A 23322-nucleotide genomic window follows, 5' to 3' on the forward strand; every position below is an offset into this window, starting at 1 on the left:
TTGATAATATGCCATAACAAAGGGGGATAAACGTGTAAAAAACCATTTCAGCTCAAATAAAATCAATGATGTGACCCGGAAGTTGAAGAATTTATTTGTGTTTTTGCTTTTGGTTCTTCTGGGTTCGTCTGACCAAGCAGGGGTAAGAGATTGTTTAAAAACTAACGTTTTAGATATTATTCCGCAAAATTCTTCACGTTATTTGTATAGGGAGAATGATAGTAAAGCTGGGTTTTTTATTGATCGGGTTGAATAGACGTTTTGAAACAAATGCTGTGGTGGTGAAATGCTTGGTAACGTTCGAAAATGGGGGACCCTGATGTAAACAAGACACACGTCTTTCTCTGGTCTGCATCCCCTTAACAGTTGTGTGTATTGAGCCGTACTGTATTGTACCCATTCTGCAATCTGTTAAATAAAGTTTTAATTCATTCATTCACGCTAGCTAAAGTAACACATTGATTTCGCAGGGCTCCCCCCTCCCAGATGAAATGGAGCATCGTCATGGAATTTTGAAGGCTTTCCCCAGGGTCAAACGGGCCAGAGCACTTGAAGGAAACGATGCTCCCCCATTAAAGAAGAAGTCCGAGGAAACTAGTGTCACAGGTAGCAGTCTAAATAGAACACTGTGGTAGCAATCTAATAGAACACTGGTAGCACGTAGCAGTCTAATAGAACAGTGCTTCCCAATCCTCTCCTCGAAGCACCCCAGCCATTCCATGTATTTGTTAAATTCCACCACCAGCACACCTGATTCAACTTAACTAGCCCTTTATTAGTTGAATCAGGTGTGCTGGTGGTGGAATTTAACAAATACATGGAACGGCTGGGGTGCTTCGAGGAGAGAATTGGGAACCACTGTAATAGAACACTGGTAGCAATCTAATAGAACACTGGTAGCAATCTAATAGAACACTGGTAGCAATCTAATAGAACACTGGTAGCAATATAATAGAACACTGGTAGCAATAACACTGGTAGCAATCTAATATGACACTGGTAGCAATCTAATAGAACACTGGTAGCAATCTAATATGACACTGGTAGCAATCTAATAGAACACTGGTAGCAATCTAATATAACACTGGTAGCAATCTAATATGACACTGGTAGCAATCTAATAGAACACTGGTAGCAATCTAATAGAACACTGGTAGCAATATAATAGAACACTGGTAGCAATAACACTGACCGCAATCTAATAGAACACTGGTAGCAATCTAATAGAACACTGGTAGCAATCTAATAGAACACTGGTAGCAATCTAATATGACACTGGTAGCAATCTAATAGAACACTGGTAGCAATCTAATATGACACTGGTAGCAATCTAATAGAACACTGGTAGCAATCTAATATGACACTGGTAGCAATCTAATATCACACTGGTAGCAATCTAATAGAACACTGGTAGCAATCTAATAGAACACTGGTAGCAATCTAATATGACACTGGTAGCAATCTAATAGAACACTGGTAGCAATAGTTTGCATAATGTGAGTGAGAGAGCGAGAGAGGGCGATAGAGGTGTGTGTGACGAGTGATAGAGTGAGTGAGTGTGTATTAAGGCTGTCCCCGAAGCCTGTTTTTTGGATTTGAACTTTGTCAGGGTTTTTCGAACGGACGTTCGAACCTTCGTTTTTATTTAAAAAAAAAAAAAATTTAAAAGTTAAAAAAAAATGTATCCTCAAACTAAATCCTCAATTTGAATAAAGTGATTAATCTGATTAAATTAGTCTTTTTTACTTAGTTTATTTTACTATAATATTAGTGTAGCCTAATCTTTATCTGCAACTGTGAAGAAAACCCCATTGGTTTAAACAGAATGAAAAAAAATAAAAAGCATTTATTAAAAAAAATATAGTTTTATTTTATTTTATTTAAAATTTTTTAATAAAAAACGAAGGTTTGAACGTCCGTTCGAAAAACCCTGACGAAGTTCGAATCCCCAAAACAGGCTTCGGGGACAGCCTTACCTACCACATAGCAATACATTCAAGTAGAACAGGTCGTTGTGGACACTCACCTTTCCACGGCTAAACGGTAGGCAAGGCACCTTGGTTGAGAAATGCAGGCTTCAATCTATGTACTGTTTCAAGATGCACAATGAGATCTTCTGAGAGAATTGTTGAATATCACAAATGTTCTAGAATGTTTGATTATGACGACTATGACATCACAAATGTTCTAGAATGTTTGATTATGACATCATACTGTGACATCACAAATGTTCTAGAATGTCTGATTATGACATCATACTGCGACATCGCAACGGAACATGTTTGAGTTCTATTTGAATAATATAAATAATATGTTTGGTAAGGCTGTCCCCGAAGCCCTTTTTGGGAATTTTTTATATCCTAGAGGGGGGGGGGGGGGGGGGGGGTGGTGTTAGTATTCATTTGGGGGGGGGGTGTTAGTATTCATTTGACTAATCATGTGTTAGTATTCATTTGGGGGGGGGGTGTTAGTATTCATTTGACTAATCATGCCAAACCAGAGACCACACAACACAGCATATTTGATCATCAACATCCTCTCTGTCTCGCCTATCACAGGGAACACCTTCATCGGTGTCACAGTCTACCTCCTTCCCGCCGGCATAGGGAATGCCAGATGCCAGATCTTCCAGAGACAAGTCCACCAGAACGGGGGACAAACTGAGAGTTCGCTCTGTTCTCGTGTCACTCATGTGGTTGTAGATGATAATATGGACATTGACCGGGCCCTCCGCCTTCTTAAAGTGGATAGCATGCCCCCTGCAGTCCAACTGGTGAAGTGCACTTGGCTGAGCTTGTGTTTTACTGAGAAACGACTACTGGACATAGCCAACTACAGCCTTCTTATACCAGAGAGGTCAGTGAGCTAATAATGCTACTCACATCACATTACGTAATATTGATTCCTTTTCTGACATGGACTTGTAAGATAAGATATACCTTTATTGTCTCTGTAGGGGAATTTGTTTTGAACTCTGTACTGCAGTTTCACAATAAAATAACAGGCACACAAAAAAAATCTAAAACATCATACGACCTGGTCAGCCCCAATAAAAGCATCATATCTTATCTATTGTGCATGTGACATTACATAACCGTGACCTCAGATGCCCTTGAGGAAAACAATTGAGGTGGGATTGAGATGATGACAGTGTTTGAGAATTTTATAATAATTTGTCATCAGTCAAACCTAATCTTTTTTTTCCATTCCCTTAGGAACTCTGAAGTACATCATGAAGATGGTAAAGAACACTTGGCTGATGTCAGTCCCTCTACAGAGAGCATCATGGAGCCAGCGTCGGGTCAAATCAAAGCAGAGGAGAATGCAGACACAGTGGGTTCACATTCCATGTTTATAGGCAGCGATATGATATACAGTATATGTAGACGCCAAAACCGACATATTGGAAGTTGTATTGTTTATGGTAATGGTATTGTTTATGGTAATGGTATTGTATTTATGTTTTGAATATTAGGGGCACATACTAGGGGCACATCACTTCTTAGTATAATAGGCACCGTAATTAGAGTAATCTTATGCACCTGCTGAGAGAATTTTTCTTTTCTACTGGAGCAATAGGGAAGACGCAAACTGTTCTGTTCTCAACCATAATTTTCTTTGGATAATAAACCTTACAAACTACATCAGCTGCAGCCTGGACATTCAACTCTGTCAACATCCACAACTTCTTTTGTTACCCGAGTAGAAGAAAATCTGAGTAGGTGCATCGTGGCGCATTGTCAATTTATTAGGGAATGACAAGCGGCTACTACAGTATATTATTAGTCTCTATTGTTGATCATACCATTTCATGATGGAAAAGGACTATCATATATGTGCTATATAACACAAACTAGACCACCAATGGACGTGTGTATACTGTATATGTAAGAATATTGTAATTCTGATGTATATGGAATATTTAGGCCTAACAATTCAATTTGAGTGTACCCATGCTTCTTCCATAGGTCTCGGAGAGCAAGGAGGACTTGCGTGAGGAAGACCGGGTCTCGCAGAATGACTTGGAAGCTCTGTTGACAGGCCAAAAGCCCAAAGAGGGGACGCCGGGCCCCGGCCTCATTCCCAGCCCAGGCCCTGCACAACAACAGAGGCCTGTCTCAGGGAAGTGGGTCTGTGCCCAGTCCTCTCAGTGCAAAAGTAATAACTACAACAAGGACATCACAGATAAACTAGAAGTGCTGGCCAAGGCTTACACACACCAGGGGGACAAGTGGAGGGCACTGGGCTACTCCAAGGCTGTCAACGCACTCAAGAGTTACCACAAGCCTATCACTTCATATCAGGTAGTCTTAACGTAGCTATAATGTGATTGGAAGTGTTTGTATTTTAAATATATGTTTTTGTAAATACACTGGTTGGTCACGGTAGCGGTAATGTCCGCTGTATTAACCTATACGTTGCACGAGAGGGATGGCAGGGTGGGATAAATGTTTTCCTCTGGTCTCTGTTCAATACAAACTGAACTTCCTTAAGCCATTAGGACGAGGGTATTATAAATTAATGCTGAACTTCCTTGTATTTCTCTTCGTGGGCACTCGTGTTGTTGTAGGAGGCTTGTCTGATACCGGGCATTGGGAAGCGCATGGCCGACAAAATCGACGAGATCATGGAGAGTGGTCATCTCCGCAAGCTGGATCACATCGGGGAGGCTGTGCCAATCCTGGAGCTTTTTACCAATATCTGGGGCGCCGGGGCAAAGACGGCACAGCTCTGGTACCAACAGGTGAGAAACGCATACATTAAATGGTAAATGGCTGAATTTATATAGCGTTTTTAATTTTTTATACAAAGCGCTTTACAATTTGTTCCTCACAATTTACCCATTCACTTACCGATGGCAGAGGCAACCATGCAAGGTGCCAACCTGCACATCGGGAGCAATTAGGGGTTAAGTGTCTTGCTCAAGGACACTTCGACACGCTGCCCGGGAGGAGCGGGAATCGAACTGGGAACCTCTGGATTACCAGACGACTGCTCTACCTCCGAGTCCTGAGCCACTATCGCCCCAAAATACATACATACACAGTTACACAAAATTACCACCAAATTTCTTGGTATTGGGGCGGAAAAAAGATGCTGAGATATTCACTCCCGTCAAGGCAAGAACGACATCCTGTAAGGCTCATGTGGTAAAAAGGCTGGTAACTCAAGTTGCCACCATCTTTAATCAAAACCCAGGGTGGAGTGGGAAGACCAGGAGAACTGCCTCGACTCCCGTGTTTTGACTGCTAAGAATTTAATAAAAAAAAAAAATAGCATCAAAATGATAAAAATAATGAGTGGAAATAATTTTGCCACTACCCACGTGACTCATTGCGGCATAATTTTGTTTGTGCAGCATTACCTCCTTAGATCGCTATAAATGCATTTCAAGGAGCAGATGATTCGTTCACATTCATTCATTTCAAAACACAGAAAACGACCATGCTTTAAAACCTGTCTAATTCAGGTGATCATTAGTCTTATCAGTGCATTAGTGTATTCCGCCTGTTGTTTTGACTATTTTGGTCCTTGAAATTAACCTTTAACACTTTGACTGCCGGGAGCCGTCTTTAGACGTCTTTGCTGGCCATGCTAAAGTTGCCGGGGGACGCTGTACGTCGTCTTTATATCAATATTTCAAAAATCTGCGATCGGATTCATAATGTCCCTCCGCTGGCCTGAGATCCACCAGCAGGACCCACTGAGCTCTCTGGCGGTTCAGGAGCGCCATCTGGTGGCCGATCGGCGCAAGCGCTTAACAGGAAGCGCATTAGAGGTTTTGCTAGACGTCCGTATTGCTTCCGGCCACTCGGTACATGTCCCGTGACTCTAGCTCGTCACTCTACATAGCGATCGATTGCCAATAACTCGATAAACAACATGATTTGGACGTATATACCATTATACAAGCTGGAGATGGACCGGGTAATAATATATCCCATAATGATAAAATTTCGACTCGACGATGATCGCCCAACGGCGCGCGGAGACTGGGGTGAGTTTCAGCGTGTAACGTTACCGTCTTCGATAATAACTGATATTATCAACATTTGACCCACATTAGATGATTGGTATAACGCTGCCCACGGAATTATAAACGCCCCCTCGCCCATCCGGTCAACATCAGATGACGTGTAGTAACTTCTAGAAGTACGTCTAGTTGGAATTCTTTATATCGCGCTGATTGCCATCAAACTGTATTTCATCATCAATATAATGCATTTGGGGCTATATATCACGTTCTGGAGAAAGCTGCAGAAAGAGATGAAAACATACTTATACATTAGACCATACTTTACTATGAATATGTGAATGAAAAAGTTTAACGTTGCTACACAATGAACAATACATATAGGACTTTGAATGGGCCCTAATAATGGCAATGTAGCAATAGAATTTAAAAAGTTATAGCCCTGCAAAGAAGGGGACTTTCTCCATAGACAAATAGCGCTGGCAATCTATGGTATATCATTAATTTAACCTTAGGCAACCAAAGTGTTAAAGGTCCCCTGTCTTATAAATAGCCTTTTCCAGTGTTTAGCATCGTTTTCTAGCAATGGGGGTTTGTATCAATGGGGTCTGTGTCTCTAAGGCCCCGTCCACACGAGCGCTGGATTTAATGTAACCATGATTGTATGTGCGCTAGAGCTGCCGCGGTATTGATATTTTCCTTACCGCACAAATTTGCGAAATATTTCCTACCGCCGCGGTTATTACCGCACAGTGCGCACACAAAAAAAAACCTCTGTTTGTCTCCGTGTGGGGATGCAGGCGGGGCCGCTTGTGTACACTGAAAGCTCCGTGGGCATGTCCGAGGGCTTGCAGCAAGCCAGAGTTTAACACAGTTTCAATCAATCAATAACAACATTAACCAGACTCTCGTTGTGTCTATTGTGCTAAAGCTAACGTTACCTCATTGTGTCTATTCTACCAAGCAACCCGGGTTTAACGTTACCTCTCGTGTATATCTGCTGACGTTAGTATTAGGCTAATAACAACAAACTTAACACATCAGCGATCTTGTTGTGACACTAAACTTTCCGCTCTGTGGTAAATTGGGTTGATGTCGGTTTTGTTTCATCAATAAATGAGGCCGAATACACAGTGAATCCATCCTTTTCTGTTTATTACACTTGGTGCTGTCGCAAACAAATCCTGAATGAAATACATCCTTAGCGAGGCAGTAAAGATGGCGGCTTTCTGTTTTTGTTCAGAGACTCCAAATGTGTGACGCGTCTCTCTTCTGACCAATCAGTGGTCTGCAATGTTTCACATGACTTTTCTGGTACCACTTCTACCCAATAGGGTCGCTTGGAACCGAGTAGGGTATATCTGCAGAGCCGCAAGTCCAACGTCTGGGCGCTACTTTATTATTATTAAAAAAATCAGCAGTGATGCGGTATTCAGCCCAACTCTGCGGTGGGCGTGATGCAACAGCGATACCGCGGTAATGCGGTTATCGCGGCAGCTCTAATGTGCGCATTTGCACTGTTCGGGCACACACAACCGGGGGTTTGCTACATTGCAACCCTGGTCTTTGAAAACCGGAGTCCAGGGTGAAGTTTTGAGCGCATCCCCGGTTGCAGTGGGTGCGTGTGGGCATAGCAACCGAGGTTATTCCCAGTGTTTACAGCAGAGCTGTCGCAATTATTTCCCATGTTCACGGCAGACTGTCTCAAACATAGCAAGTTAGCAACCGAGCACGGGGTTAGAGTGATTAGAGCAGAGCCAGCTACACCAGTGTTTACAGCAGAGCTGTCCCAAGTAGCGTTATATGAAAATGATTGTAACAAACTTTTGTTCTAAACGTATTGTTGAAGAGTGTTGTGATCGACTGATGTCTGTTGTCGCATTCCTGACCCGACAAGAGTAAAACCTGTAGCTGCGGCTAAACTAAACTCATGTGTTGTCAAGTTATTGTTATAAGGAACCCAGTCCAGACTGCATCCCCTTAACAATTGTTTGTATTGAGCCGTATTGTATTGTACCCATTCTGCAATGTGTTAAATAACGTTTGCATCCATATGATCCATTCATTATACTAGCGTTAACGTTACATTATTACGTTAGCAGCATGTAAGCTATATACTATACATAGAGAATGCCATTCACATTAGCATGTAGCTAACAACACCGGAGATCTTTTTTGTGAGACTAAACTATCCGCTCTTGGTGGTAAATTGTGTTGCTGTTGGTTTTGTTTCATCAACAAATGAGAGACAGAACACACAGTGAATGTATCCGTTTGTTTATTGCACTTTCTTTCTTTGCTGAAAAATATATGCTCCGTTGGCTAATGGCTAACGCAAGGGTATTTAAAGATGGCGGCTTTGTTTAGTTTTAGCAGGAAGTGTAGTGAGGCCTAACAAAAATAATAGTTGGTTTCAGGTTGGTTGTCAGTTTGGCCATGGGTAGGTAGGGAATTTATTTTATTTTATTTTTTTATTTTATTCTTTCCCACGGCGACTATGGATAGGGAATTTCTTTATTTAATTAAAATGTTCACAACAACATGGATGCATGTACTCTGCCAGCATGTTTAATATCCATAATACTAAATGTTTGACTAAGATTTCTATGAAACTTTATTCTTAAAAAAAAAAAAAAAATCGGATTTTTTTTTTTTTTTTTTTTTAATATATAATTTTTTTTAAAAACTCATAAAATATATTGGGTCGCACCTAAATCGGCAGGGTCGGTCGGCAACCTGAAACCAACCATTATTTTTGTTAGGCCTGAGGGTTCAACCTTTTCTGATGGTTGAAATGGCCTTCATGTCTGAACAACATCGCCGCCTACTGCTTTGGCATTGTACTACATGTATCGGTTGCTGGTTTTCCAGCCGCCGTGAGTACGCGGTTATACGCGGTTATTCACCTGTGTGGACAGGCTTATTTTTTTTCAAACTTCGGTTACATTATATCCAGCGCTCGTGTGGACGGGGCCTAATTCTCATTTTGGTGGATTTCAGTTGAGACAATATCCTCCCCCAGTGAACTAAGCCATTCTGATTTGACTCGCTCCCTGACGTCAGTAGGTGCTGCTGATCTGCATAACTAACACCCCCTCTATGGTTGTAGCGCACTCAACAACAGAGCGAGTGGAAATACTGACACTTCCTCAAACGGGTTGACATGGCGCGGGTGCCGACAGAGCAGAGAACGAGAGAGAGAGAGAGAGAGAGAGAGAGAGACAGACAGAGACAGACAGAGAGGGACACGGACACAGAGAACCCCACACACACTCCCGACCGCGCGCGTGGGGAAACGCACACAATCGGGAGCACTTGCATATCACTGTCAGCCTGCTGCAAAATATCATTGCTCACACTCCCACGCGCGCGCCCGTATTTCGATCCGTGCAATAATATTCACAGGGGTATATATTGTCATTTTTAAAAAAAAGGGATCTTTTCCCCCCTTTTTTCCCGTTTTTCTCCCATCCCAATGTTAGTCGTTATGCCAATTCCCAATCCCCTTCCTGGTCGTTGCGCACTCTACCCCCTACCGTCGGTCTGGGAGGGCGGAGACTATCGCATGCTTCCTCCGACACATGTGCAGCCAGCCCACCGCTTCTTTTCATCTGGCAGCGCGGACTCTCACTGGGAGAGTGTAACGTGTGGAAGGTCACACTACCTCTCCCAGATCCTTCCCTTGCTGTGCAGGTGCCCCGACCGAACTGTAGGAGTCGCTGTTTACAACGACCAGGACCCACCCACGCCGGCTTCCCACATGCTAACACTGCCAATTGTGTTAGTATGGACGGTCGGCCAAGCCGGAGGCACCACAGCCGGATTCGATTCCACTGGCTCTGTGGTGGTAGACAGACGCTTAGTCCACTGCGCTATATATTGTCATTTGAAACAAGTTACCAATGCATTGTCCCGTGGGATTATGCCCCCCCCCCCCCCCCCCCCCGCGCGGCGAAATTAATTAGTATCCCCCTCAATCTTTCTATGTCTCAGTCAGTCAGTCAGTCAGTGTCAGTGCAGACTGTGGGTGACTGTCACTCAAAGCGCTTTGCGAGTATGGGCGGAGCCCAGCCCAAAACAGCTTGAAATCTTGAAGTGGAAAAATGCTGCTTTAGAGTACTTGATTAGAAATACAAAACAATGAATACATATTTCTTTTTTTAAATGTACAGATGTGTTCCATAGACTCACAGGAATTGTGCAACATTGCCCAAATAGTGAAAGGAATAGCAAAACATGGGACCTTTAACATTGAGACAAACAGGCACTTCCACATGGTGGCCATGTGAATAAAAAGACAACTTGATTATTTCTTTGTTAGGGGTTTCGCACTCTGGACGACATCCGCACAAAGGCCAACCTGAACTACACTCAGAAAATAGGACTCAAGCACTACAACGACTTTTTAAACCGGATGCCCAGAGAAGAAGCAGCCGCCATTGAGAAAGTGGTAAGTTAACATATCTCTACTCATCTGAACGCTGAGAGGCACTGAACATTTAGCATGTCGTAAAGCCCACTAAAAAGTACGTATTGACTCTGTCACTTGTGTTTAGTCGAGGTTACACCAGAATTGAAATATCCTCTTGAAAAAATACCTATCCCCTCTAACCTCCTGCAAACAAGAGAATGTGCGAGTTGAACTGCTTGAGGGACGAGCGAGTGGCCAAGTATGATTTTAAGTTTGCGTTGGCCCCCGAGAAGATTGTAAGCTTTCCTCGACTGTACAGTGATGGGAAAAGCAGACCGTATTCTCACAGAGTAGTGCATCCCAATGGGGGGAAACTTGCTCTTGAAACTTACCGCATCATAAGTCAGCCAGATACCTGGTCACTCTCAGAGCACAGGGTACAAAGCTACTTGTTTTCATATAGTATTACTTGGTTTTTCTTTTTCCTCCTGGGCTGCCAGATAGAAAGTGCAGATTAGAAAGATGACTAAAGCATGTGTCCCCCTTTCTCTGGCATGTCAAAAAATAATATGTAGTGCCTAACCTAGCCTGCGTCCTTCACTCTGGCCTCACAGGAGATGAATGCATTTGTTTGTCAGCGGGGGATACGCACAAACGTAAACGGTTTGCTTTTCTAATTTCCAGTCGTCGTTTTATTCATGTCTTGTGGGGTCGCAGGTGTCATCATATCGGAAAGAAAAAGAAAAATGTAAATAGATAAGCAAACATAAATATACATTTATGCACATACCCTTCCATACATACCCGTGCATATATGTGTATATATTAACTCATTCCCTGCCAACAACGATTTTATACGTGTTTGTCAGCCAATCGTTGAACGCCAACCATGTATATATACGTTATTTGATCATTATTTCTTTTATTCGCTATTTCCATTCATTATCCATCCAGGGAGCCTGTGTTACCATAGGGAATTAGTCTGAGATCGCAAAAGTCCAATACCACCGCCTGGTGTTATGCTGCCGATGTTGCACTTCCTTTGAGACTCTGTGTATGGGGCTGTGCATCGATGAAATGCCTCCGGGTGGACTTTTCTAGTAACCGCATTGAATTGTTTTCGGGACCCCCGATTCATTATGCTGTGGTGGGTTATGTCGTGGGCCAAATGGACATACGATCTACCAGATGGCAATCAAATAATTGGAATATTCTTTTTGGAATCCCACCGGCCACAGGTAAGAAGAGCAAGTTAACGTCAATTTCAGCTTGATTGTTCCTTGTTTTCATAGCCATCGCCCTGATCAGCATATGTTGTTGTACTAACGAATGCCGTTATTGACAATCAATTAATCAGAAACGTTCATGCATTCATGATGGAACATTATATACCGATCATATGCATTTGAATTTTTAATTGTAGCGTGTATAGGGACGAAATGACAATGGATTAAGTATTATATACGTCGCAGGCTATTACTAGCCTCCCAGGAATTACCCTAAACCGCTCTATATTCACCACGGTATAAAACGGGAATGTATGGATGGATATTTTTTTTTCACATCTTGAACGATAGATACTCGATGTCAAATGGGCCATAGTATTGCATCCATAGCTATAATAAAGAATATAGTTATAGCCCTGCAAACAAGGTGACCGACCCCATTGGTTTAATCCGTGGCAGCACATAGCCATATCCCGTTCCCAGCGTGGCAGAGAAAGAGTTAACAAAAGTGTGTGTATATGCAAATTCATGAAAAACAAATCATTTATATCGTTGCTCGTAGCCACTCTTCAACGTGACCGTGCTCTATTCAATGGAAAGACCAACCCTGCCCCCTCTCCCTAGTCCCCCCTCCCCTGAAGCCAGCTTTGTGCTCCTTCTCCCTAGTCCCCCCTCCCCTGAAGCCAGCTTTGTGCTCTCTCTCTCTCCCTAGTCCCCCCTCCCCTGAAGCCAGCTTTGTGCTCTCTCTCTCCCTAGTCCCCCCTCCCCTGAAGCCAGCTTTGTGCTCTCTCTCTCTCCCTAGTCCCCCTCCCCTGAAACCAGCTTTGTGCTCCCTCTCCCTAGTCCCCCTCCCCTGAAGCCAGCTTTGTGCTCTCTCTCCCTAGTCACCCCCTCCCCTGAAACCAGCTTTGTGCTCTCTCTCCCTAGTCCCCCTCCCCTGAAGCCAGCTTTGTGCTCTCTCTCCCTAGTCACCCCCTCCCCTGAAACCAGCTTTGTGCTCTCTCTCCCTAGTCCCCCCTCCCCCTGAAGCCAGCTTTGTGCTCTCTCTCCCTAGTCCCCCTCCCCTGAAACCAGCTTTGTGCTCTTTCTCCCTAGTCCCCCCTCCCCTGAAGCCAGCTTTGTGCTCTCTCTCCCTAGTCCCCCTCCCCTGAAACCAGCTTTGTGCTCCCTCTCCCTAGTCCCCCTCCCCTGAAGCCAGCTTTGTGCTCCCTCTCCCTAGTCCCCCCTCCCCTGAAGCCAGCTTTGTGCTCTCTCTCTCCCTAGTCCCCCCTCCCCTGAAGCCAGCTTTGTGCTCCCTCTCCCTAGTCCCCCCTCCCCTGAAGCCAGCTTTGTGCTCTCTCTCTCCCTAGTCCCCCCTCCCCTGAAGCCAGCTTTGTGCTCCCTCTCCCTAGTCCCCCTCCCCTGAAGCCAGCTTTGTGCTCCCTCTCCCTAGTCCCCCTCCCCTGAAGCCAGCTTTGTGCTCCCTCTCCCTAGTCCCCCTCCCCTGAAGCCAGCTTTGTGCTCCCTCTCCCTAGTCCCCCTCCCCTGAAGCCAGCTTTGTGCTCTCTCTCCCTAGTCCCCCTCCCCTGAAACCAGCTTTGTGCTCCCTCTCCCTAGTCCCCCTCCCCTGAAACCAGCTTTGTGCTCTCTCTCCCTAGTCCCCCCTCCCCTGAAGCCAGCTTTGTGCTCCCTCTCCCTAGTCCCCCCTCCCCTGAAACCAGCTTTGTGCTCTCTCTCCCTAGTCACCCCCTCCCCTGAAACCAGCTTTGTGCTCTCTCTCCCTAGTCCCCCCTCCCCTGAAGCCAGCTTTGTGCTCTCTCTCTCCCTAGTCCCCCCTCCCCTGAAGCCAGCTTTGTGCTCCCTCTCCCTAGTCCCCCCTCCCCTGAAGCCAGCTTTGTGCTCTCTCTCTCCCTAGTCCCACTCCCCTGAAACCAGCTTTGTGCTCTCTCTCTCTCCCTAGTCCCCCTCCCCTGATACCAGCTTTGTGCTCTCTCTCCCTAGTCCCCCCTCCCCTGAAGCCAGCTTTGTGCTCCCTCTCCCTAGTCCCCCTCCCCTGAAGCCAGCTTTGTGCTCCCTCTCCCTAGTCCCCCTCCCCTGAAGCCAGCTTTGTGCTCCCTCTCCCTAGTCCCCCTCCCCTGAAGCCAGCTTTGTGCTCCCTCTCCCTAGTCCCCCTCCCCTGAAGCCAGCTTTGTGCTCCCTCTCCCTAGTCCCCCTCCCCTGAAGCCAGCTTTGTGCTCCCTCTCCCTAGTCCCCCCTCCCCCTGAAGCCAGCTTTGTGCTCTCTCTCCCTAGTCCCCCCTCCCCTGAAGCCAGCTTTGTGCTCCCTCTCCCTAGTCCCCCTCCCCTGAAGCCAGCTTTGTGCTCTCTCTCCCTAGTCACCCCCTCCCCTGAAACCAGCTTTGTGCTCTCTCTCCCTAGTCCCCCCTCCCCCTGAAGCCAGCTTTGTGCTCTCTCTCCCTAGTCCCCCTCCCCTGAAGCCAGCGTTGTGCTCCCTCTCCCTAGTCCCCCCTCCCCTGAAGCCAGCTTTGTGCTCTCTCTCTCCCTAGTCCCCCCTCCCCTGAAGCCAGCTTTGTGCTCTCTCTCCCTAGTCCCCCTCCCCTGAAGCCAGCTTTGTGCTCCCTCTCCCTAGTCCCCCCTCCCCTGAAGCCAGCTTTGTGCTCCCTCTCCCTAGTCCCCCCTCCCCTGAAGCCAGCTTTGTGCTCTCTCTCCCTAGTCCCCCTCCCCTGAAGCCAGCGTTGTGCTCCTTCTCCCTAGTCCCCCCTCCCCTGAAGCCAGCTTTGTGCTCTCTCTCTCTCCCTAGTCCCCCTCCCCCTGAAGCCAGCTTTGTGCTCTCTCTCCCTAGTCACCCCCTCCCCTGAAACCAGCTTTGTGCTCTCTCTCCCTAGTCCCCCCTCCCCCTGAAGCCAGCTTTGTGCTCTCTCTCCCTAGTCCCCCTCCCCTGAAGCCAGCTTTGTGCTCCCTCTCCCTAGTCCCCCTCCCCTGAAGCCAGCTTTGTGCTCTCTCTCCCTAGTCCCCCTCCCCTGAAGCCAGCTTTGTGCTCCCTCTCCCTAGTCCCCCTCCCCTGAAGCCAGCTTTGTGCTCCCTCTCCCTAGTCCCCCTCCCCTGAAGCCAGCTTTGTGCTCTCTCTCCCTAGTCCCCCTCCCCTGAAGCCAGCTTTGTGCTCTCTCTCCCTAGTCCCCCCTCCCCTGAAGCCAGCTTTGTGCTCCCTCTCCCTAGTCCCCCCTCCCCTGAAGCCAGCTTTGTGCTCTCTCTCTCTCCCTAGTCCCCCTCCCCTGAAGCCAGCTTTGTGCTCTCTCTCCCTAGTCCCCCCTCCCCTGAAGCCAGCTTTGTGCTCTCTCCCTAGTCCCCCTCCCCTGAAGCAAGCTTTGTGCTCCCTCTCTCTCCCTAGTCCCCCCTCCCCTGAAGCCAGCTTTGTGCTCTCTCTCTCTCTCCCTAGTCCCCCTCCCCTGAAGCCAGCTTTGTGCTCTCTCTCTCTCCCTAGTCCCCCTCCCCTGAAGCCAGCGTTGTGCTCCTTCTCCCTAGTCCCCCCTCCCCTGAAGCCAGCTTTGTGCTCTCTCTCTCTCTCCCTAGTCCCCCTCCCCTGAAGCCAGCGTTGTGCTCCTTCTCCCTAGTCCCCCCTCCCCTGAAACCAGCTTTGTCAGCATGCTCTGTCTGACCTGATCTGTGGTCTGTATTGGAACATTGCACTGTGCAGGTGAGAGACACTACCCAGGCCCTGGACCCGGGCCTGCTGGCCATGGCATGTGGGTCCTACCGCCGGGGGAAGACCTCATGTGGAGACGTGGACATCCTTATCTCTCATCCCGACGGCAAATCACACAAGAATATCTTCGGCAAAGTGTTACAGATGCTGCATCAGAGCGGTAAGCCGGTGCACCTGCATGGTCCAAAATATAGATATTGATTTATTACCTGCCTCTTGGGGTATGGCCATTAAGTTGTGTTTATAACAGATATATGATATGATTTGAATGATTTCCCTGAAAGGAGAACTTCACCAAAAAAAAACCAATGCTGATTTATTTTGCACATGATCTCACACACGTTCAAAAACTCTGAACAGTTTTGCACACATTAATTTAGTTTGACAGTTATTGGGAGTCAATTATTTTTAATATGGCCAGTCACCAGTGATGCCATCGGGGACATTGAATGACATTGTGTTGTGTTAATTACAGCTCAATTCAATTATGTAGACGAAGAAAGAATACCTTGTCCTATAGCGACTGCTACCGTATAATTTCATTGAGGTGTAATTAACACAACACAAGGATTCAATGTCCCCGATGATCACCGGTGGCCATATTTAAACTAATTTACTCTCAATAACTCAAACTAAATGAATGTGTGCAAAACAGTTTAGCGCTTTTGGACATGTGTGAAATTATGTGCAAAAAGAAACTAGCATTGTTTATTTTTTTTTGGCAAAGTGCCCCTTTAAATACCCGTTTGATTAGATGGCGTCTCACCTTTTCCCTAATAGGGTTTCTAACGGACGACTTGGTCAGCCACGAGGAGAGTGGAGAGCAAAAGAAGTACATGGGTGTGTGTCGTCTGCCCGGACTGGACCGGCGCCACCGCAGACTTGACATCATCGTGGTGCCCTACGCCGAGTTCGCCTGTTCCCTCGTGTATTTCACCGGGTCGGCACACTTCAACCGCTCACTGAGGGCCATGGCTAAGACCAAACGCATGAGCCTGTCTGAGCACTCGCTGAACAAGAACGTGTTGCGCCAGGGTAGCGTGAAGGTGTACGGTGGCGTTGCACTACCTACACAGACGGAGGAAGACGTTTTTAATCTTTTGGGCATACCCTTCAGGGAACCTCATGAAAGGGATTGGTGATGATTTACCGTAATTTTCGCACTATAAGCCGCACCTGAATATAAGCCGCAGCAGCTAAATTGAATGATGTGTACATATATAAACCGCACTGGACTATAAGCCGCAGGTGTTTTAATGTTTAATTACAGTCTTCCCACCAGCATTGGGACACAATACTGTTGGACAAATAACAAGAATTAACTCATTTACAAGTTGTATTAAGTTTAGCAAATAAGGGAACAGATAAATAACATTTCAATGCAGTCAAAAAAGCAATATTTCGATTTTTACATTTTCGGGTTTGGTCACGTCGAGTCACATATAAGCCGCACCGTTATATAAGCCGCAGGGTCAAAAAATGGGGGGAAAAGGCGCGGCTTATAGTCCGAAAATTCCGGTACCTGTAGTATGGAGCTAATCAGTGTATCTCTGCCTGTTTTTTTTTGTGATGATGATGATAACTGTAATCGTGTTTCAATATCCCAAGTTCACATTTTAAATATGACATATTTAAATAAGATGTTTTATCACTGTAGACTTGTGTCGTTATTCGATTTGAATGATAATCTCTGTAGATTGAAAACTTTTGACAGAAACTGCTCGTCATATTTTTTATAAGGATTAGTAATGATGGTAAAATAAAACCCTTGCTAATAGAGTATCTTTGCTAATATGTTAGTAAATTTTGTATCATAAAGGTCCCATGTTTTGCGATTCCTTTCACTATTTGGGCAATATTACACAATTCCTGAGAGTCTATGGAACACATCTGTACGTTTTTTTTTCTCAAAAAAATGCGTTGTTTTGTATTTCTAATCAAGTACTCTAAAGCAGCATTTTTCCACTTCAAGATTTCAAGCTGTTTTGGGCTGGGCTCCGCCCATACTCGCAAAGCGCTTTGAGTGACAGTCACCCACAGACAGAGAGAGACATAGAGAGATTGAAGGGGATACTAATTGGTAATGCATTGGTAACTTGTTTCAAATGACAATATATACCGCTGTGAATATTATTGCATGGATTGGAATACGGGCGTGTGCGTGGGAGCGTGTGCAATGATATTTTGCAGCAGGTTGACAGTGATATGCGAGTGCTCCCGACTGCGTGTGTGTTTCCGCACGGGGTGCTCCGTGTCCCTCTCCCTCTCTCGCTTGCTCGTAACGGTCTGTGTCCCGACTGCGTGTGTGTGTTTCCCCGCACGCGCGTGGTCGGGGAGTAAGGCTGAGCCCGAACGTTCGTTCGTTACCCTGGCATTCGGATTTTAATGAATGGGTTCGAACGTTCGGGAAAAAAAAGAGGGGTTGAGTCGAGGTGAGGAGGCGCGTCCCTGCTTGCGCTTTCTCAATTATTCAATCATGGCAGCTGCAAGAAGTGGGAAGACGTCACCTGTGTGGAAACTAGGGCTGACCTTCGAAGCTTTTTTTGGCAATCGAAGCTTCGGGGCCGAGCTTCGATTTTTATTCGAAGCTTCGAGAGAGAAAAAATAATATTAATTATAATATTTTTAAATTTTTTTAAATTTTTATCTTATGTTGTGGGACTTGTACAGCACTTTGGTAAACGTTGTTGTTTTTAAATGTGCTCTATAAATAAAGTGGATTGGATTAATTAATTAAGTAGCCCCTTTCGACAAGGTTTCACTCGGCTGCGCTGCCTGGGTGCAGTGGGGCTGCTCTCACAGCCAACGACATGACATTACATAATTATGTTGCAACCTTCGTCTATCAAGCAAACAATTATATTATATTTAATTTATAATTATATCAGACAATGCACCTACAAAAGCAGATGATTACAATTAAATTAGCCAACTTGGTAACACATTAGTCATAGCAGCATAGGCATAGCCTTATTAATGTTTTGTGTGGCGTCGCCGTCGTGTACAATGATACTTACGTTTTTTAGGTGAATTGACAAAGTTGTTGTAGAGTTGTGATATGCCATTTTCTTCTGGCATATCTGGCACTCGGCTTTTTGGGCATTGTCTTTGCATATTTTAAAGTGTAACCACACGTCTGATGACTTCTTCGTCGACATGTCTGCTGCACAGATAATCTCCACATGCTTGTTGTGGAGTCGAGGCACCGCTTACTTTCGTTTAATTGGAATGGAAGCGGGAAGGCGCCGCTTACTTTCGTTTCATTGGAATGGAGGCGCAAGATTGGAGGCAAAAAATAAAATGCTTGTGCCATCGAACCAAGCTTCGAAGCTTCGAAGTATTTAAGACCGTGGAAACACTTTAAATTAACGGAGGATAAGGCAAAGGCTTTGTGTCAAATGTGCGACAAGCACTTGGCATTCCACAGTGGCACATCCAACCTGGCTGCTCATTTAAAAATGATGGTGCCAGCCGCCAGGTTACACCATGCCCAAAAGATCCACCGTTTCCAACAACAAGTACGGGGCCGTGCGGGAGAAAGTCTCCTTTTACATTGACCATGCCGCTGTGGCATTCACAACAGACGCTTGGACGTCGGTGGCGATGGAGGCGGTACATGGCAGTCACCTGTCATTTTATTTCCAACGAGTGGGAACTACTGATATGTCTTGGAAACAAAAGAACTGGAGATAAAACATTCTGGAGTAAACATCGCGCAACGCCTGGGTGAAGTGGTTGGGTATGGCATACCCAACAAAAAGTGAGTGCGTTATATTATTATGTTTGACTGCTGTCTTTTCCCTTTATTTTCTTCTGAGTGCTTTGTTTACATATTTACATGAACAGCCACCACTGTAAACAAATTTTTTTTCACCGATAGACTATGCAATGCCGCCCCCCCCGTAAAATCTATAATAATAAAATGTATTAATTAAAAACGAACGTTCGAACCAGGGGCGGAGCTAGGGGGTGGCTACCTGGGCTCAAGCCCCGGATGTATTCTGAAAAGCCCCGAATCTATTTTAAATTTTTTTTTTTTTTTTTTTTTTTTTTTTTTTTTTTTTACAATTCATCATTGTTACATGAAAATGTTTGCACCAGATTTAGCAGAAGCTAATTTGCATCTGTGGTCTATCCAGCTGCTAACTGTATTTGAGTGAGTTAAGTCTTGGTGTTATGGTAGACTCAGACCTAAGCTTTAAATCACAATCAACAAGTTGACAAAAACGTAATTCTTCCACCTTAGAAACATAGCTAAAGTACGGCCATTTATAAATCAAAAGGACGCTGAAAACCAGATCCATGCCTTTATCTCAAGCCAACTCGACTACTGTAATGCACTCCTTACCGGCCTCCCGATTAAATACGATGATAACTATTTTATTGCAATGTACTATTGCATTATTTTATTCTATTTTACTAACTATTTTATTGCACTGCACTATTTTACTTTGTATCAGTGAATCATAGACGCCTGGCCATAAGAGCATTCGGAGCATCTCTGCTCTCCCACTATTGAACTTGGGGGAGCAAAGGTATAATCTTGCTCCACCACTTTTTGATTATATGTGTAGACTCCTTTACCTATAAGCCTACTGCGAGGGGCAAGTGGACTGGCTTGGGTTAGACGCGTGCTTGAAGAATTCAAATGTCCAGAGAGCTCTTATCATTTTGGATATGCCAATCCTTTTATTGACTTATCAACCAAAAATATATATACAAAAACTCTTTTTACTAATAACACTGACCGCTGACCTATACGGCACATCTACCTGAACACGACAAGACACGGTCAAAAACTGTATGGCTATTCCACTTGCGCATCTGGGGCTCATCACCCTCTCATCAGTATATATGGGTAACCACCCCCTGTGGTGGTTGCCATGGTGACTAATAATGCCACACCTCTGCACCGTGAGTTGAAATAAAACTAAATAAACAGAAGGGCATTTTGGCTCCAACACACCGGCCCCTAATTGAGAATGGCAGGAGGCCAGGAACAATTCAAAATAATATTTACATAATGGAGCCAATAAATGTATACAAAAGAACTCAAAAAACAATTCTCTGAATTAGAAGCTTTAAATTGCAGCTACTTGAAGCAAGCAAAGTTTAGTTACTGGTCTATTAAATTGCAGCTTCTTGAAGCAAGCAAAGTTGAGTTACTGGTCTACACTCGTGCAGAACGCACCAGTCCTTTCCTGTCGGGATAGGTCTCCAGGACTCTTCCAAGTAACCAGGAACCACATGGGGCTGTAGCGTCTGCGATCAATACAATGTCTCCAGGGACAAGACTTTGTCTCTCCTTACTCCACCTCTGCCGCTCCTATAGCAAAGGTAAGTATTCTCTCAGCCAGTGTTTCCTGTTCCATTTTGTCTGCATCCTCATGACTCTGTTTCTTTTATGACTCATCTCCAATAGAGTCTTTCGTAGTTTCAGGATCCAAGCAACTGACCTCTTCAACCTTTTCTAGTTAGAAAGTAGGTGATCAGTTGGTGTGTGGCACTTGGTGCATCGACAATTACTGCATTGATGTTGAGATCCTTTTTGACCTCAGGGTCATCAGCAGAAATTGTTGTACTCCAAGATACCATCTGGCCACTCTTCCTCTGGTTTCCAAAGAAACTCAGGGCCCTCAATCCACCTTCTGTTGGTCAGCAAATCATCCACCTTAACTCCCCTTGAAGTTTTGTCAGCAGGGTTCTGAGTGGTATAAATGTACCTCCACTGCGTGACACCAGATGTTCTTTGGATGGCAGAAATCCTGTCTCGGTGGAACTTCTCATCTCTCCCAAACCTCCTTTTCAGTCCAAGGATGCGTTGCCTAGCAACAAACTGATTGTTTGGCAGAGACACTTCTTTCCTTTTAAAGGGAAGCTGCAAGGTGTAATGTCCGTCCTGAAGTTTGCATGAATCAGTCATGATTTCCATGAACTTCATATCATCCCTCGACATTTCCTCTTTGCCTTCTGATGACCTTTCATTAAAATCATGGTTGTACTGATTGTTCAGCAACTCCTCCAGATTTGTTATAGAGATCCTATTAACAATAGCAGCGGGGTTGACATTCTCACTCCGCTGCTCACTGTAGCCTGATAGGGGACCATTAATGACCCACCCCAATAGGGTCTTAATGGCATATGGCCCATTGCCATGACTATTCACAACTTCCCAAGGTTCAAGCAATTTGGAGGCATTGGTACCTATCAATAACTCCACATCAGCTTGAATCCTAGGAAGGGCAACCCCATCTAAGTATGGCCACTTAGCCAACTCCTCTTGGCTAATGATGTTACTCGTGGTTACGGGCATCCTCTTCTGGGTGTAGACCTTGGGCAGGTCATAGAACTGTTTCCCAGTAAGGCTGGCGATCTCCAAGTCTGTCAGCATGTAGCTGGGCACCGATGCCTTTGGGCCCATGGTATGTAAGCTGATTTGTGTTTTCCTTCCTGTAAGGTTCAGCCTTCTCATTAGGGTTTCTGAACAAAATGTGTCAGTGCTGCCTGGATCTAAAAATGCATATGTTGTAATGATGTTGTCTCCCTCGCCGGACTTCACCTGTACAGGCAAGATTGACAGAGCCCCATTGCTGCTTCCGGCCCCTGTTTGTCCACATGTCTGCAAAGAGATCTGTGCGTTACTCACCGAAGGTTTCTTTGGCTGGTTTGTGTTGCCTGCTCTCTCCTTCTGATTTATATGAAGAACACTGGGATGGTTTTGGCTGCACACCTTGCAAGTCAAGCGCTTCTCGCAATTCCTGCTAAGATGTCCAATGCGAAGGCAGCCAAAACAGATTCCTTTTTGTCTTATAAAAGTAATCTTGTTCCTGTGTGTCTTCTCCTCCATCTGAGGACATTGATCCAGAGTGTAGTTTTTAGAGCAACATACACAAGTGTTGGTGTTGTGAGCACATGCATTTCTTTGCTTTGCAGGGGTTTCGATAGTAACTGTGGTTGCAAAACTGTCTCCTATGAATTTGGGTTTAATTTGTGATTTCATTCTGTTCATGTTCATAGGTCTACTTCCTGTATTTGGTGGTGTATTTTGAATGTCTCCGAAGACTGGGTCTGAGACAATCTTTACCTGGCGCTCAATGAATGTGACAATATCCATGAATTGTGGTCTGCGATGGTGTTTTTCCATTATCGAACATACAGAGACTCTCCAATTCTCTCGGAGCTTGTATGGAAGCTTTGAAATCAATACTTTCATGTTCGCTGGCATATCGAGTTCCCTCATGTACTGGACATTCTCCATAGCATTACAGCACTCCCGAAGGAAAAGAGCATAGGCTTGAAGAGATTTTATGTCTTCAGCCTTCACTAGCGGCCAGTTGAGCATCTTCTCCATGTAAGCTGCTGTGATTTTATATTCATCTCCAAAGTGTTGTTCAAGTAGGTACTTAGCCATATCATAGCCTCTGTCTGGAGCCATGTGTTGACAGCTACGCACAAGCTCTTTAGGCTGACCCCTGGTGTACTTCTCCAAGAAGTACAAACAATCACCTCTGTTTCTCGTGTTCTTCTCCACACAATGAACAAAGGCTCTGACAAAGGTTCTGTACTGCAGAGGATCCCCATCAAAATATGGAATCTCTCTTGGTGGCAGTAAGTGAGTCGTTTGCTGCTCCACTAGCATTGCTGTTATCTCATTTTGCCTTTTTAATAGGTTACATACAACTGAGGTTTCATTGCTTTGGGGTGAAATTACAGTTGGGGTCGTTAGCTGCACAGGAGGGTCCATGTGAGTTGTATTGTCCTGTTCTCCATCCCAAGACACATGTTGTCTTTGTAAAGATGGCGGTTGTGTTTGAATGAGGGTTGGCTGTAACAGCATAGATTGTTGTCTTTGCCAAAATGGGGGCGGTTGAATGGGTGTTGGCTGCACCAAGTGCATAGGTTGTTGTATTTGCCAGGGTGGTGGTTGTTGAATGAGTGCTTGTTGCTGTTGCATAGCTTGTGGTATTTGCCAGGGTGGTGGTTGTTGAATGGGTGCTTGTTGCTGTTGCATAGCTTGTGGTTTCCATAGT

General features: G+C 45.2%; 1 protein-coding gene across 1 annotated transcript; it reads left to right on the top strand.

The window, feature by feature from the left end:
- The first annotated feature begins 123 nt into the window (after positions 1-123).
- On the top strand, positions 124-16984 carry poll (polymerase (DNA directed), lambda). Its single transcript, XM_084319275.1, has 9 exons — positions 124-142; positions 471-606; positions 2559-2856; positions 3216-3333; positions 3969-4304; positions 4571-4744; positions 10296-10424; positions 15284-15452; positions 16073-16984. Exons 2-9 carry the CDS (start codon positions 492-494, stop codon positions 16432-16434), a joined length of 1701 nt encoding a protein of 566 aa, XP_084175401.1. The 5' UTR covers positions 124-142; positions 471-491; the 3' UTR covers positions 16435-16984.
- The last annotated feature ends 6338 nt before the right edge of the window (positions 16985-23322 follow it).

The sequence above is a fragment of the Notolepis coatsorum genome (assembly GCF_963971535.1).
Source record: "Notolepis coatsorum genome assembly, chromosome: 7".
Lineage (NCBI taxonomy): Eukaryota > Metazoa > Chordata > Actinopteri > Aulopiformes > Paralepididae > Notolepis > Notolepis coatsorum.

Bases quoted from the DNA above. Each gene is read 5' to 3' on its own strand.
- poll (XM_084319275.1), top strand. From the start codon at position 492: ATGGAGCATCGTCATGGAATTTTGAAGGCTTTCCCCAGGGTCAAACGG. The intron at 607-2,558 runs GTAGCAGTCTAA...CGCCTATCACAG, and splicing joins CGAGGAAACTAGTGTCACAG to GGAACACCTTCATCGGTGTC. The intron at 15,453-16,072 runs GTAAGCCGGTGC...TTTCCCTAATAG, and splicing joins ACAGATGCTGCATCAGAGCG to GGTTTCTAACGGACGACTTG.